This window comes from Neovison vison, chromosome 7, assembly GCF_020171115.1.
Source record: "Neovison vison isolate M4711 chromosome 7, ASM_NN_V1, whole genome shotgun sequence".
Classification (NCBI taxonomy): domain Eukaryota; kingdom Metazoa; phylum Chordata; class Mammalia; order Carnivora; family Mustelidae; genus Neogale; species Neogale vison.
In genome coordinates this window covers 46,110,016-46,124,620 of record NC_058097.1, presented here as the reverse complement: position 1 = coordinate 46,124,620, position 14,605 = coordinate 46,110,016, and the positions used below count along the sequence as shown (strand labels likewise).

General features: G+C 44.2%; 1 protein-coding gene and 1 non-coding gene across 2 annotated transcripts; one reads left to right on the top strand and one right to left on the bottom strand.

Moving 5' to 3' along the window:
• Positions 1-2,879: 2,879 nt before the first annotated feature.
• On the top strand, positions 2,880-12,112 carry DPRX (divergent-paired related homeobox). The gene is made up of 3 exons (XM_044260487.1): positions 2,880-2,914; positions 10,331-10,485; positions 11,321-12,112. Exons 1-3 carry the CDS (start codon positions 2,887-2,889, stop codon positions 11,669-11,671), a joined length of 534 nt encoding a protein of 177 aa, XP_044116422.1. The 5' UTR covers positions 2,880-2,886; the 3' UTR covers positions 11,672-12,112.
• LOC122914769 lies at positions 6,672-6,778 on the bottom strand. Its single transcript, XR_006385849.1, has one exon. It is a non-coding gene; the product is annotated as a U6 spliceosomal RNA (small nuclear RNA).
• Positions 12,113-14,605: the final 2,493 nt, after the last annotated feature.

The following is a 14,605-nucleotide window of genomic DNA, read 5'->3' as shown; positions in this document are numbered from 1 at the left end:
GTTATTCAAGATTACCCCATACCAGGAGCTGTTACAAACAGTACTTTCTGGGAAAGCTTAGTCAGTTAATGCATTCAGTGTGAATAATAAGATGGTCATCCTTCCCAAGATGGAGTCATTTAGGATTGGGCAAGACCTTCTCACTGTTAAAAATAGTACTTAATACTGATTAGATGTCTCCGTCTGGCCTGACTCGACCTTGGATTCTGGGCTCTGTTATCAGGAACTAGCCGACTACATTTTACTGGTTTCCCGGACTCGTTTCTTTCTTTCTTTTTTTTTTTTTAAAGATTTTATTTATTTGTCAGAGAGAGAGAGGGAAAGAGATCAAGCGCAGGCAGAGGCAGAGAGAGAAGCAGGCTCCCTGCTGAGCAAGGAGCCCGATGTGGGACTCGATCCCAGGATGCTGGGATCATTACCTGAGCCGAAGGCAGCTGCTCAACCAACTGAGCCACCCAGGCGTCCCCCTAGACTCGTTTCTAAGTAAGTTTCTCTGAGGGTGGGGAGAGTCACTTTAAGTTTACTGCACAAACAACAAAATGGCTATTTACCCAAGATGGAGTCTCTCTGGCTAAATAGGTCCTTACACTGACACTCAGGAACTGATGATTCTTCTCTGTGGGGGGCTGTCGTGTGAATTGTGGGATGTTTAGCATCATCTTTGGCTTCTGACCCACTAGATGGCAGTGGAATCCTCCCCTCTCTGGGTGTCACAACCAAAACATGTCTCCAGACATTGCCAAAGGTCTACCCAAGGACAAGATTTACCCTTGTCAAGAGCTGTCGGTCTGGGCAGGAAATGCTGCAGTCTAACGGCGTGTTTTAAATTCGTGGGCTCTGTTTAAGAATGAAGGGTGAGCAATAGATTTCAGCACGGAAGAGCAGTGAGTACATATTGCACCCCCCAAAGGGATGTGGACAGATAACAACCCTCCACTCACTTGGGAGGGAAAACCAAATCTTTGGGGATTTTAGAGCAAGAGTGTGAAAGCTTAGTGAGAGAAGAAGATTGAAAATGCAAGTCAAACCACTGATGCCAGCGGGCTTGGGGAAATGGTTTACAGGGAAAGATGGGCGGGGATTGCCTTCAATTATAAAAGATATGAGAGTCGTTACAAGATTAGAGACAAACCAGGCACTGATAAGAGCTTAATCCCATTGATTGGGGGAGTAGTGGCCAACCTCCAGTGCTGGGCCTGGTCCTCCAGGTAGGCAATGAGTGTTAGCTAGGGGGACACCTGGGTGGCTCAGTCAGCTAAGCATCTGCCTTTGGCTCGGGTCATGATCCCAGGGTCTCAGGATCAAGTCCCACATAAAGCTCCTTGCTCAGTGGGGAGCGTGCTTCTCCCTCTGCCTGCCACTCCCCCTGCTTGTGGGCTCTCTTGTCTCTCTGACAAATAAATAAAATCTTCAAATAAATTAATTTAATAAATTTTAAAAGTTAAAAAACAAAAATGAGTGTTAGCTAGAGGGTGCTGCTGTCACAGAACATCCCAAGGAGTCCGTGGCACACCTTGATTCCCCAGGCTCCAAGGTGAATTCCTGGAGACACCAGCTTAATCCTTCTAAAGATTAAGCAATTTCCAGTACCACCTAGGCTCTGGAATCCTTGAGGATTACATGCAAATCTTTATACTCGGGCCCCACCTGCAAAGATTTGGGTTGACTGACCCTGGGGTAGAGCCCCAGGCATCTTTAGAAATTCTGCAGAAGATGACAACATACAGCCCTGGGTGAAAAACACCACTAACTCAGTTTCAACAGTGTTCCTGTTTCTCCCTGAAGTGGCAGGCATATCTTTGAGGTGGGCTTTCTCCAGACTCAGGTGGAATTTCTGAAACCATTTCATTTTTAAAGTTTAGGCCCTTCGCTCCACCCATTCAACAGGCCACCAGATCTTGTGTGGTACCAGTGGCCATCTCTGAGATGCATTACAGCAGGATAACCAGAGCAAGACAGCCCTGGTAAAAACGTCACCCCTGACACTTACCAGTTCTGGGACATCGGCCAAGTCCATTAAATTTCCTTTTTTACCGGTTTCCACATCTGTAAAATAAGATTAAGTGGATTAAACCTGTAGGTGCTTAGAACAGTGTCAGGCATATTCTAACCACTCCACATGCTACCTAGCGAGCTGGGGCTCCCAGCACTGAGCCCCAGCACCTGGGAGCTCCCCAGGTGGTAGCATGACCCTCAGGCTCCAGCAGCTGGTGTTTCAGCGAGTGCTCCAGGGGATCCTGAGCTTCCCTTCTGCTCAGAGCCGTTAGTCTGAGGCACAGCGATGCTCCTCAGTCTCTAGTCAAATCGCCTGGGCTCTTGGGAAAGGCAGACTGGGACTCAGCAGCTCCCGAGAATCTGTGGTTTTTTTCCAGTTTCCTTGAGATGCAGTCCAACACGTGTACAAGTTGCAGCAGGTTGCAACAAGACTGTTTAGCCATTATAGTAGCTAAGCCCTCAATCCCGTCACATACTTACCTTTTCTTTTTTTGTGGTGGGAACATTTAAGACCTACTCGCTCAGCAACCATCAAGTCTATAATACAGCATTATTAGTTAGTTCCACTCACCATGCTGTACATTAGATTACCAGAGTTTGTTCATCTTATAACTGGAAGTTCCCACCCTTTGACCAATACCTGAAGATTCTCCGTTGAGCAAGCTCCTTGGTGGCGCTGACTCTGCTAGGTGTGGACTTCACATCAGACAACCAATGAGCAGACAACCAGGGGGCTGAGAACCCAAGGATCGGATTAATGGATTGGAGGTGGGGGGGAGGTGGAGGGGTGGGACTAGGGTGTGGCTGCCGAGAGATGTATTTAAATCATGATACCAACCTTGCTAGCTCTTGACACAAGACTAGAGCATGGGGACACAGCTACATCTCGGGATGTCCGGCACAGGGGACCTTCCTAAAGGTAAGCCAAGGGACGGGAGCTGAAGGGTATTACATGAAAGCATGGAGAGCTGCTGACACAGGTAGTGGAGACAAGGCTGTCCTCCACGGGGAAACCCAGTAGAGGCAAACCCAATTCTCTTTGAATTCCAGATCTTCCCCTTATTAGCTATGTCACATTTCTAACAATCCTTTGGAAATGGGGCTTCTGATCCCTATTGGAATGATTAATTCCTAGAACAGAGGCTTAGCCAAGGTATCTGGTTAGGATTTCTGGAAATCTGGAAATCTCATCATTTCACCAAGCATTGACTTGATTCCCTGGCTTGTGCTAAACCACTTTCAGGCACAACCAAGCATTAAAATCTTCTAAAGTGGTTACAACCAGAGGCGCCCATCTGGCTCAGTCCACGGCGAGCATGTGACTCCTGTTCTCAGGGTTGCAAGTTCCAGCCCCACACTGGGTGTAGAAATTACTTACAAATAAAATATTTTATTTTTTAAAAAGATTTTATTTATTGGGGCACCTGGGCGGCTCAGTCATTATGCATCTGCCTTCAGCTCAGGTCATGATCCCGGGGTCCTAGGATCGAGCCCCGCATCGGGCTCTCTGCTCAGCAGGGAGCCTGCTTCCCCCTTCTCTGCCTGCCTCTCTGCTTACTTGTGATCTCTCTCTCTGTCAAATAATTAAATAAAATCTTTTTTAAAAATGTCTTTTAAGAAAAAGATTTTATTTATTTGTCAGAGAGAGAGCACAAGCAGGGGGAGCCTCAGGCAGAGGAAAAGGCAGGCTCCCCGCTGAGCAAGGAACCTGATGTGGGACTTGATCCCAGGGCTCTGGGATCACTGACTGAGCCACCAAGGCATCCGCAAATAAAATATTTTTTAAAAATAATAAAGCGGTTACAGCCAGAAGTCTCAGTTTTACAGAGAACGTTGTATGGCTCCAGAGCTGTGCAGCAGGTAAGCAGGAAGGCTAGGACTCTATCACTGGTGCCCAGTTCAGTAAACTGTACTAAGTATGTGTTGGCCACCAATTCTCAAGAGATGGACCATAGCTCATCCTCAAATCCATCACTTAATCTCCTGGTGCATCAGTTTACACATCTGTACCAACCACATGGGGAACATTGAGAATAGAGTCAGTTAATATTCAAAAGCGCTTAGAAAAGTGCCTGGCGTGCAGTGAGGCTTTGAATTTCTTTGCTTTTTTTTTTTAATTTTTTTTTAAGATTTTACTTATTTATTTGACAGAGAGAGATCACAAGCAGGCGAGAGGCAGGCAGAGAGAGAGAGAGAGAGGGAAGCAGGCTCCCTGCTAAGCAGAAAGCCCGATGCGGGACTCGATCCCAGGACCCTGAGATCATGACCTGAGCCGAAGGCAGCGGCTTAGCCCACTGAGCCACCCAGGTGCCCCAAATTTCTTTGCTTTTGAAGAGTAAAATAATGGACACATAACATTGTGTAAATTTAAGGTGTACAGTGTATTGATTTGATATGTTTATGTATTTGATATGATTACCACCAGCTCTTAGCTAACACCTCTATCACTGCATATAATTGCCCTTTCCTTTTTTGTGGTGAGAACATTTCAGATCTAGTCACTTAGCAATTTTGAATTTTATACTAGAGTATTGTTGACTGTAATCACTATACTGGGCATTCTAACTCCAGGACTTACGTATCTACTAGTTGCCAGTCTGTACCCTATAACAGCATCTCCCCAACCCACCCAACCCGCTCTGTGCCTGGGAACCACCATCCTGTTTCTACAAGTTCAGCTTTTCTAGCTCCCACGTGTAAGTGGTACCATACAGTATTTGTCTTTCTCTGATGATTTCATTTATTATAATGCCCTCAAGACCCAACTGTGTTGTTGCAAATGGCAGGATTTCCTTCTTTCTCCTGGAAGAATACTCCATTCCATTGATATATGTATGTAAATATTTATATTCATAGATCTTCTGCATCCGTGTATCTGTAGGCACACACTTGGGTTGTTTCCAGGTCTTGGCCATTGTGAATCAGGCTGCAGTGAATACAAGGGGTGAATGAAGAACTCTCTTTGACGGCATTTGTTCCCTCAGATATATTCGCAGAAGTGCAACAGCTGGGTCATACAGCGGTTCTACTTTTAATTTTTTAGAGAAACTCCTGCCTTCTCACAGATTCGCAAGTGTGGTTTGACTCACAAGATCACAGCTAAGACAGCTTTGCTGGTTCTCCTCATTACAAAGATCTTCCAGTTTGTTTCACTCCCTTAGGAAAATTCTGAATAGAACTTATTAATTTTAAGGTAGTTAAATGTATCCTTTTCACTTTCATGGTTGCTCATGTTGTGTCTAATTCCGAAACCATTCCCTAGTCAGAGAGGTCATAAAAATATCCCAAAAAATGTCCTTGAACGGTTTTAAGCTGTGACTTTCTCACTCAAGTCCCAGGGGTTTTATGTCCTCTTATGTAATTTCATCTGTAGATATCTTGGAGTTTTGGACTGGCTTTGTGAATGCCTTTTTTTCTTCTCCACTTTTATTTCTAGTTGGACATGGCTTGTACAGAGAAATGTTGTAGGTGTTCTACGTAGCAACATTGCTTAACTCTCAATAGTTCTAAAAGCCCATCTGTTGATCCTGATGGATTTTTGAGTAAATACTGTGATCTACAGGGCGCCTGGGTGGCTCAGTGGGTTAAGCCGCTGCCTTCGGCTCAGGTCATGATCTCAGGGTCCTGGGATCGAGTCCCGCATCGGGCTCTCTGCTCAGCAGGGAGCCTGCTTCCTCCTCTCTCTCTCTCTCTGCCTGCCTCTCTGCCTACTTGTGATCTCTCTCTGTCAAATAAATAAATAAAATCTTAAAAAAAAAAATACTGTGATCTACAAAGAATCCATTTTATCTCTTCACTTCTGATCTTAATACTTTTTTCCTTCCCGGACAGTAGAACTACATTACACTGTCAGGTGCTTGTAAAATCCCTTTCATGTTCCTGACACTCGAAGAACCACACATGGTTTCTCCATTAGGTATGATGCTTGCTTGAGGGATTTGGTATATAACTTTCAAAGTATGGCAAGATGCTTTCCTCCTTGATTTGTTAAGATTTTCCTTTCCAAGTTTAAAAAAAAAATCAACTCTGTTGATGTGTAATTTGTAACAGAGTCTACCCATTTTTAAATGTACACTTAGGTCAGTTTTGACAAATGTGTTTACCTACCATCCCAGTGGAAACACAGAACATCTCCATCACCCTAAAAAGGGTCCCATCCCAGTGTGGTCATCATCTCCACACCACTCCAACACAAAACACAACACTTCTGCCACTGCCCCAGGCACTATCTGACCTGCATTCTTGCCCCTACGGATGACTTGCCTGCCTAGGACTGCATGCAAATCAACATATACAGTATATGATCTTTTGTGTCTGCTTTCTTGGGCTCAGCGTGTTTTGGGCATACATTTGTGATATATGTATCAGTGGCTAATTCCTTTTTCATAGGTTAGTGCTATTCCATTATGTGAATACAACACAATTTGGCTAGCCATTACTTGCTGATGAATATGGGATTTTTTTTCCCACAAATTTTTGGCTACTATGAATAAAACTGGTAGGAACATTCACATAAAGCCTTTGTGTGGGCATTTCTACTTATCTTACACTTATCGAGAGTAGAATTGTGGGGTCATAGGATTATTTGTATGTTCTGGATGTGAATTTGTCTGATACATGAGTTATTAATATTTTCTTCTGTTATGTGCTTGCCTCTTTGTTTTCCTTTTTTTTTTTTTAATATGGAACGCTTCACAAATATGCCTGTCATCCTTGCACAGGGGCCATGCTAATCTTCTCTGTATCGTTCCAATTTTAGTATATGTGCTACTGAAGCGAGCACTCGCCTCTTTGTTTCCTAAAGGCAATCTTTTGAAGAACAAACGTTTTATTTTTGATAAGCCCAATTCATCTATTTTTACTTTTATGCTTTGTGTTCTTTTTTTTTTTTTAAGATTTAATTTATTTATTTGACAGACAGAGATCACAAGTAGGCAGACAGGCAGGCAGAGAGAGAGAGAGAGAGAGAGAGAGGAGGAAGCAGGCTCCCTGCTGAGCAGAGAGCCTGATGCAGGGCTCAATCCCAGGACCCTGAGATCATGACCTAGCCAAAGGTGGAGGCTTAACCCACTGAGCCACCCAGGTACCCCTGTGTTCTTTTTTTTTTAAGATTTTATTTATTTATTTGACAGACAAAGATCACAAGTAAGCAGAGAAGCAGGCAGAGAGAGAGGAGGAAGCAGGCTCCCTGCTGAGCAGAGAGCCCAATGCAGGGCTCAATCCCAGGACCCTGGGATCATGACCTGAGCCGAAGGCGGAGGCTTGAACCCACTGGGCCACCCAGGCGCCCGTGTTCTTTTTTTTTTTTTTTTTTTTTTTTAAGATTTTATTTATTTATTTGAGAGAGAGAGCACAAGCAGGGGGAGGAGCAGAGGGAGAAGCAGACTCCCCACCAAGGAGAGAGCCCTATGCAGAACTCGATCCCAGAATCCTGGGATCATGACCTGAGCCAAAGGCAGCTGCTTAACTAACTGAGCCACCCAGGCGCCTTATACTTTGTGTCCTTGACAGCTTTGCCTCACCCAAGGTCTCAAAAGACTTTCTCCGACATTTTCTTCCAGAAGTTTTAGAGTTAGACTTTATATTTATGTCTGAAATCTACCTGTAATTCATTTTTGCACATGGCTCAAGATGAGGTTGATTTTTCTCCCCATATGGATATCCAGTTTAATCCAACACCATTTGCTTTCTTCTTTGTCCCCTGTTTGATTCAGAAATATGTTTAATCTCCAGACACTGCGGGAGAGATGTTAGTTATTTTGTTACATATTTCTATCTTAACTCCACTATTTTCAGAGAACATATTTTGTATGATTTAAATCATTTAAAATGTTCTGAGACTTGGTCTGCAGCATGGTGTACACTCTGTCCCGATGAATGTTCCATATGCACCGGAAAGAATATAACTTCCTCCATCGCTGGGTATAGTGTCCTATAAATAATCAAGCTGGCTCGTAAGATTTTCATAGAACTTCCCTTACCTCAGGGATCACAACCTTGCGCATGTGAAAACAGTTTCCTACGTTTTGTCCAATTTTGCTTTTTAAAATCATACATAGGTGTGAATCTTCAGAGACAAAGATTTTGCATTGATTGTGATCATTATTTTTATGCTTTAACTTATTAACACGGTGAATTATTTTGATATTTCTTTCTTTCTGATATTAAATAGCCTTTCCCTTCTGAGATAAAACTTACTTGCTCTTGATATGTTTATTTTTAAAACAATGTTGGGTTCAATTAACATATTAAGGACTTTTGAAACTACTTTTGTAAGTGAAATTGGCCTATATTCATCTTTTCCTTATTCCTGTTCTTTATTTCTTTATCTTTCCTTATTGTTCTTAACTGGTACAGAGCAAAGCCGCATTGAACTGAGAATTCCTGGTGGATGACTTTGAAAGGGATCAGCGGAAACTGGGGATAGATGGGTGAAATGCATTGTCTTGATGGTGGAGAGGATTTCATGAATGTGTCAATATACACATAACAAAATTTATTGAGAATGCACACTGTAAATACAGAGTTTATTGTATATCAACTATATATTGTATATCAACTATATGGAGTCCATAAAATTGCTAAAAATGCATGGTGGAGTTCAGTTCAGGGTCTAATGCCCTTGCAACAAGCCATCAACAGGAATGCCGTCAGCTAAGGCTGAACTGAGCCCAGACAATCTATCCACTTCCCAAGGTGGCTCACTCACAAAGTTCTTGGCTAGAGGCCTCAGTTCCTCACTCACTTTAGACCTGAGGTCCTTGCCAAGAGGGCCCTTCCCATAGGGATGGTCAAATGCTTTTCTTTTGATCCAAAAGAGGGAAAGTGTTCAAGACAGAAAGCACAGAGACTTAGAAGCTCAGAAGAGACATCCCATGGCATTTTCTAGACTCTACGGGCTACCCAGACCAAGTCAGGCGCCATGTTGGATGGAAGTGCACCTCCCCTATACAGTAATATTCATCTTTCTTTTTTTTTTAGACAATTCAGTTTTCTCCTTTTTTAAGGTTTTTTTTAAATTAATTATTTTTGTTAACATATAATGTATTCTTTTCCCACAGGCATACAGGTCTGTGAATCGTCAGGCTCACACACTTCACAGCACTCATCATAGCATATACCCTCCTCAATGTCCATCACCCAACCACCCTCTCCATACCTCGTTCCCCTCATTTTTTTTTTAAGATTTTATTTATTTGACAGAGAGAGATTACAAGTAGGCAGAGAGGCAGGCAGAGAGAGAGGAGGAAGCAGGCTCCCTGTTGAGCAGAGAGCCCAATGCAGGACTCGATCCCAGGACCCTGAGATCATGACCTGAGCCGAAGGCAGTGGCTTAACCAACTGAGCCACCCAGGCACCCTCTCCCCTCATTTTTTAAAGATTTTATTTATCTGACAGAGAGATCACAAGCAGGCAGAGAGAGGAGAAACAGGCTCCTTGCTGAGCAGAGAGCCCGACATGAGGCTCGATCCCAGGACCCCGAGATCATGACCTGAGTCAAAGGCCACTTTGACTGAGCTCAATCCACTGAGCCACCCAGGCACCCCTAATATTTATCTCTTTATTGCCCTGCGAGGAGTCTGCAATTCCCCCTGCAGATAAGCACATGGCTCACTCCCTCACCTCCTCCAGAAAGACCTTCACTCACAGGTCATTAAAACTAACCCCCCCACACCCAAATTCCTTATCCCTATGCCTAATTTTTTTCTCTGTAGAGTACTTAGCACTCCATAATGTACTATGTAGTTTAACACTTTTGGTTTCTGTATAGGTATGTCTTCACTAAATGACATCCATGAGAGCAATGATTTTTTTTTATTATTAGTGGACTATTTTTGGAGCAGTTTTAGTCTCACAGCAAAACTGAGCATAAGATACGGAGATTTCCCTCATACCCTCCCCCCAACTACACACACACACACACACACACACACAGAATCTAAGAGTGGACACACAAGGGATCCTTATTTAAATAACCCTTTCCTGGGGCACTTGGCTGGTTCAGTCAGCAGAGTGTGTGACTCTTGATCTCAGGGTTGGAAGTTCAAAACCCGGGTTGAGTGTAGAAATTACTGAAAATCTTTTAAATTGATTAAATAAATACATACTAAATAAATACATACATAACCCTTTTCTGTGCTGAATAGTTGGAAGAACAACAAAATGAGGCCTAGAAAACCTGGCAGGAAAGTCATCCAGGCCATGTCTAGGTATCTGGGAATCTTCCATTTCTTGACGGGCATTCTTGTTGACCTCTATGGAGAAGGATGGGGGTTCGAGCTTTTGAGGATGGAACTGTTTCAGCACCTCATCTGTGCCTTTCTCTTCTTCCCAGGAAAGCACCAGAAGCATTCACAAAGGAAACGGACCATGTTCACTGAGAAACAACTGGCCAATTTGGAATCCTTGTTCAGCAAGAACCCATACCCCGCTCCCAGCCTTCAGAAAGAAATGGCCTCGAAACTGGAGATCCATCCCACCGTACTGCAGGTTGGAAGCTACCTCCCCAAAAGACACTACACTCAGAGACCTTGGGACAATTCCTGAAGCTTCATACTACTCCAGTCCCCCAGACTCCTACCCTAAAATCCTCTCCCCAACCCATAAAGCAAGGATCAGCAAACTTATCCTGTAAAGAGCCAGGCAGTAAACATTTTAGTGGGCCATATGTATGGTCTCTGCCAAAATTATTCAGCTTTTCAGGGATAATGTGAAAGCAGCCATCAACGATACCTAAAGAAACAGGTGTGCCTGCTATATCCCTATAAAATTTTATGGACACACATTTGAAGTTCATATAACTTTCACATGTCACAAATATTCTTTGTATTTTTTTTTCTTCAACCATTTAAAAATGTAAAACCTGTTCTTTGGGGCGTCTGGCTGTCTCCGTTGAAAGAGCGGGTGACTCTTGATCTCAGGGTCGTTGAGTTCGGGTCCCAATGGGTAGGTGTAGACATTATTTTAATAAATAAAAACTTTAGAAAACAAAAAACAACAACAACAACAAAAAAAAAACCCTGTTTAGTTCATGGGCCATACAAAATCACAGTCACAGATCCAGTTTGGCCATGAGCTAAGTGTGCTGACATTAGTCTCTCCTGCTCTGGGGGTTCAGATCCCTGCCTCACTTTCTGTCCCCATCACCTCCCATTTCTACTCCCTCCTGCACATAGGCTGGGAGAGTTTCCAGCAATAGGATCTAAGAGGCAGAGAAGTGGAACTAACTGTTCTCACTGAACAGTATCCATGTATCAGGTAAAATGAAAACATCTGGAAGCTCATTTGGATTTATCCACCTACTACTGCTCTCTTTTCTCTGTAGGTGTGGTTCAAGAACCACAGAGCAAAACTCAAGAAAGCCAAACAGCAATTAGCTGGAGCAGAAGTCAAGACCCACTCTTCCAAGGGACCCATGGATGCCCCTCCAGGATCCCCCCATGGTGCCCACCAAGCCTCCCTGGTTTATACAGATCACCCAACACCTTCCTTCCAACTCAGCATATGCTCCAGTCTGAAGGTTCTCCCAGACCGTTCTGTTGGCCACAAAATAGTCCACTTTGGCTGCTGCCGAGACCCTAACATCTACTCCCTTTGTCCCATTATGGAATCTCAAATTCTTCCCACAAGCTTCACTGCTTATTCTCTTGGTTTTTCATCTCCACAAAGAACTTAATGAGCAAAGCCAGATGCAAAAGGTCACATACTGTAATGATTCACGAAGATTCCCATAAGAGAGATTCAAGATCCATGCAACCTGGATGCATTCCAGAAACACGCTCCGTGAAACAAAAGAAAGACACACAAGTGCCTGTTGGGTAGAACTGAGTGGAGAGAGGCACTCAACAAACTTACAGTGACAAGAATGTTTTGTGTTGTAATTAGGATGACAGGAACCTGCACTAAATTCACCCAAAGACACAGAATGGCAATACTGTATTACATACACCACAAAAAGCAATCAGGGGCAGGATGAAGGTGCCAGCCATGGCGGTAATCATTTTGCAATCTATAAATGTATCAAATCAATGCACTGTACACCTTATACTTGTATCTCAGTCAAGCTGGAGACAATGTTTAAGTTCTATCTCAATAAACATATACAATGAGACTATTAGGGACAGGTGTTTATCCTGCTTCTTTGTCTTGATTTTGCTTTTTCTTCACCATTGTTCAGCTAAAAAGAGTTAGTCAATGTCAGTAAGTGGGCAGTTGGCTTATTCTTCTACTTTCTAGTTGTTGTTTTTTTTTTTTTCTTGGTCACCTCCTCAGCCATCATTTTATGTCCTGATCACCCAAATATCTCCATTCTCCCAATCCTCCCAATTTCCTTTTTTCCCCCCAGCTTCTGCCTCTATCCTCTTTCCTTTTTTTTTCTTTTTATGAGCTATTTGTCGGAAAGAGTACAGTGTGTGTTCTCCTCCTGGGGCAGGTGTGGCTTTAGGAGGATTACAGTTTCTCTCTCTCTCTCTCTCTGTTGTCTTCCCCGCCAGAGACAACCATTCCAGCATGCATTGTCTTGGTGTCTCAGCCTGTGGCATGTTCCTCCAAAGTAAGCTCTCCTAAACCCTCTATGGCACCTGACCCCTACTCCAGAAGGAACCATAGCTTTGACTTTTGCCCATTCCGAAATTCCACATGATTGACTCATTCTGCAGGAACCCTGTGTGGCTTCCATCACTTATGTGTAATGAGGGAAACCCTTGCCTATTGTGGACAGTACGGGGTTATCTCAAGGACTCCTTGTCTAGCACAGTGGTTCCCAATCAGGAGTGGGATGACATCTGGCACTTCCAGGAGACATTTCAGTTGTTGGGCTGGGGGAAGGAGTGGTACCCACTAGCATGTATCCAAAAGGATTGTGAACATCTCACAATTCAAGGTCAGGCCCTGCACCAGTTACGCTGCCCAAAGGGTTGAGAGTACCATCCAGGCTCAGAAGGTCAGGTATAGCCTGAGATTGGACAGGCAAGTGGGCAGGAGCCAGAACAGTTCTGAGAATTCTGACCCATAACCTCTATAGCCATCAACCCAAAAGGGCCCCAAGCAGCCAGGACCAGGGCTGTGATGAAGATGTTCCCTAATGGTCACCCCTACCCTCACTTTCACCATAGGACCAACCAGTAAAGCCAAATATTTCCCTTTCATCAATCACGTAGGGTGCCCCAATTACTTAGATGATCGGGGTGTTAAATAATTCTGCCCTTCCTCCCACAATCCGCAGAGAGCTGCTTCTGCTTGTAGGACATTTCTCATTAATTATCACAAAATAATGGTAGCTGATGGAGAAATAGATTCCATACAGAACTATGGGTTAAAATTTTAATTTTTCCTTTTAAAAAAAAATTATTTGTTTGAGACACAGAGCACAAGCTGGGGAGAGAGGCAGAGGGAAAGAGAGAAGCAGGCTCCCCACTGAGCAGGGAGACTGATGCAAGGCTGGATCCCAGGACCTGGAGATCATGCCCTGAGACGGAGCAGACGCTCAACCAACTGAGCCACCCAGGAGCCCTGAAAACTTAATACTTCCTTGGTCAGAATGAAGAACTCTACATCCTTGTTGATTCCAAAAATGAAAAATGAGTTCAATTATTCTTTTTCTGGTTAATTTCTTCTTTTAGTTTCATCTGGAATCCATGGTTGGATGTTCTCAAAGGGCAGGTGTGCACTGGCTGCTTGGGACCTCACACTAGGGTGTAAGTTGACCATGAGCAGAGCTCTCTCCCGTGTCCCGCCCTAGCCCAGTTTTGGGAACAGAGCATGCCACCAAGTAGGTTTTCAAAATGTTTTTGGAAGGAAAGCAAAAGGGAGGAGAGGAAGATTGGTTGATACGTTGAGTGGCTTCGTAGTGCCTTTCCGTCAGAGTCCTTCCTTATATCTAGGCCCCTCCGACCCACCTACTTGTCCTGAAAGGCACAAACCTGCTGACCTGATAAGGAACACCTGAGGAGCTTTCAAAGCCCAGACTGCAAGAATGGAAGCTGTGGTCCCCAGAAGTGTGTGCCAGGCTGCCCAGGACTGTATTTAAATGAGAGTCCAAAGTCAAAAGACACACCCAAGCCTAACTGGTCCAGAGAGATGCCCGTCCTGAGAAGACTCAGAGACATCCCTCGAGGAAGTCCCCAAGGTGAGCCAGAGGGTGGCTAGGGTTGGAGCCCAACAGGTGGGTTCGGGGCTGGGACACCTGGGGCTGGGGGCCTCAGTGCCGGATGCCTCTCACAGCCCTGAGGCTAGGAACACTTGGAGACCCCAAAGCTACACCAAAGCTGGTCTTACATCCTGTATTCTAACAATGAGTGGAGGAGACCCATCTCCACTGTGGGGAATTGCTTACCCTCTTGTAGGCGTTTGCATAAAACATGCTCAGATGTCCTCTCCCTCACCGCAGAGAGAGCCACTGACCACCTCCACTCACTGCTTGCTTTGCCACAACGTAGGAAACACAACGTAGGAACTTGTGTATGTGTGTGTGCACGCGCACATGTGTTCTTTCCCTCACCATCTCACCAGTGAGACTCATGTTAGAGCGACCAGGTCATGTATTCAGAGTTTTTTTAAAAAACGTCCTTGGTAGGGGCACCGTTCTGTCTCAGTAGAGAATGGGACTTTT

What these genes read in the sequence shown, in the direction of transcription:
- DPRX (XM_044260487.1), top strand. Translation starts at nt 2,887, where the DNA reads ATGTCCGGCACAGGGGACCTTCCTAAAG. An exon ending in CACAGGGGACCTTCCTAAAG is followed by an intron (nt 2,915 to 10,330) that starts GTAAGCCAAGGG and finishes TCTTCTTCCCAG; the next exon opens with GAAAGCACCAGAAGCATTCA. An exon ending in TCCATCCCACCGTACTGCAG is followed by an intron (nt 10,486 to 11,320) that starts GTTGGAAGCTAC and finishes TTTTCTCTGTAG; the next exon opens with GTGTGGTTCAAGAACCACAG.